At 42.6% G+C, this 1,405-nt stretch overlaps 1 protein-coding gene across 1 annotated transcript; it reads left to right on the top strand.

Annotated features, from left to right (window-relative positions):
• Positions 1–269: 269 nt before the first annotated feature.
• LOC130713014 (uncharacterized) lies at positions 270–1,115 on the top strand. Its single transcript, XM_057562823.1, has one exon. The coding sequence runs from the start codon at positions 270–272 to the stop codon at positions 1,113–1,115; it is 846 nt and encodes a 281-aa protein (XP_057418806.1).
• The last annotated feature ends 290 nt before the right edge of the window (positions 1,116–1,405 follow it).

The raw sequence follows: 1,405 nt of genomic DNA, 5'->3' as shown, positions 1-1,405 counted from the left end.
TTGATATCCAAACACACTTAAATGAAACATACACTTGAGCATTGAATATGACGGATATTAAAACTTTAGTAAACGTGATTTTTACAACTTTAACTTATAATTAGGGACGGATGGAGTACAATATTCTCAAGCTTAAATAACATGTCCTTTCACTAGGCTAGGGTTAGGGTCTGACGTGCTTCCGAGAGTCTAGAGTCAAGGGCTTAGGTTATGAATAAGAATAAGTAAGGTTTAGACGGTTTTAACCTTAGGTTTGTTGCAGGTGAAGAATGGCTGGTAGAGGTAGACCTGCAAACATTAACGCCGATCTTGCTGCCGCTCTAAATGGTCTAACTGAAGTTTTAAGGGCACAGGCACAGTTCATGCAAGGGGCTCATGTTGCTCCAGGAGGAGAACATCGTGGACTTGATAAATTTTTGAAACGGGACCCTCCAACTTTCAAAGGGGAGTACAATCCTGACGGAGCTTATAAATGGATGACCCAAGTAGAAAAGATTCTCAACTCGATGAACTGCACCGATAATCAGAAGGTGAATTATGCCAGTTATCTGCTAGAGGGAGAAGCTGAAACCTGGTGGGCCCAGGTTAAACCAAGGATGATCCAAGTTAACCTGATGACTTGGATAGAGTTTAAAAGAGTATTCCTGGAGAAATACTTCCCTGAAGACGTCAAGGCTCGAAAGGAAGTTGAATTTTTGGAGCTGAAACAGGGAAATATGACTATTGGGCAATATGCAGTTAAATTCGAGGAACTGGCTCAATTTCATCCCTCGTACCGCGATGCTGCAAATGAAAACTCCAAATGTATTAAGTTTGAAAACGGATTGAGGCCAGACATCAAAGCTGCCATTGGGTACCAGCAGATTCGAAATTTTTATACGTTGGTAGACAAATGCCGCATATTCGAGAATGACGACAAACAGAGAAAGGAGTACCTTAAAACCCTCGGCCCTCAGAAGAACTTTCGAGGAGGAATTGATAAAAAGAAACCAGTCCAAAAAGCCTTCCGATCGCAAAGCTCTTCTTCTAGTGAGAAAAACAAAATCCTGAGATACCAGCCGCAAAATCCTCCCCGATGTTACAACTGTGGAGGAAACCATTACCGGAAGGCATGAATGTCCTCACACCCAAGCTGTATGTTACCGGTGCAAACAGCCAGGGCATGTCAGTACAAATTGCCCAAATCCTAAAGTAGAGTCTTCCAACAATGAACGTGGAGGAGCTGGCAATCGCAACAACAACAATAACAACAAAGGGAAGAAGGAGAACAACAAGGCGCCTGCCCGAGGACGTGTCTTCACTCTGAATGGAGCAAACCTAGAACCAACCGAAGATCTGATTCAAGGTACATGTTTTATGAATGGCATTCCTTTAGTTGTTTTGTATGATTCTGGTGCTACCCATT

The sequence above is a fragment of the Lotus japonicus genome, chromosome 4 (genome assembly GCF_012489685.1).
Source record: "Lotus japonicus ecotype B-129 chromosome 4, LjGifu_v1.2".
Classification (NCBI taxonomy): domain Eukaryota; kingdom Viridiplantae; phylum Streptophyta; class Magnoliopsida; order Fabales; family Fabaceae; genus Lotus; species Lotus japonicus.
The sequence above is the reverse complement of the archived record's forward strand: the minus strand, read 5'-3'. Positions and strand labels throughout refer to the sequence as shown.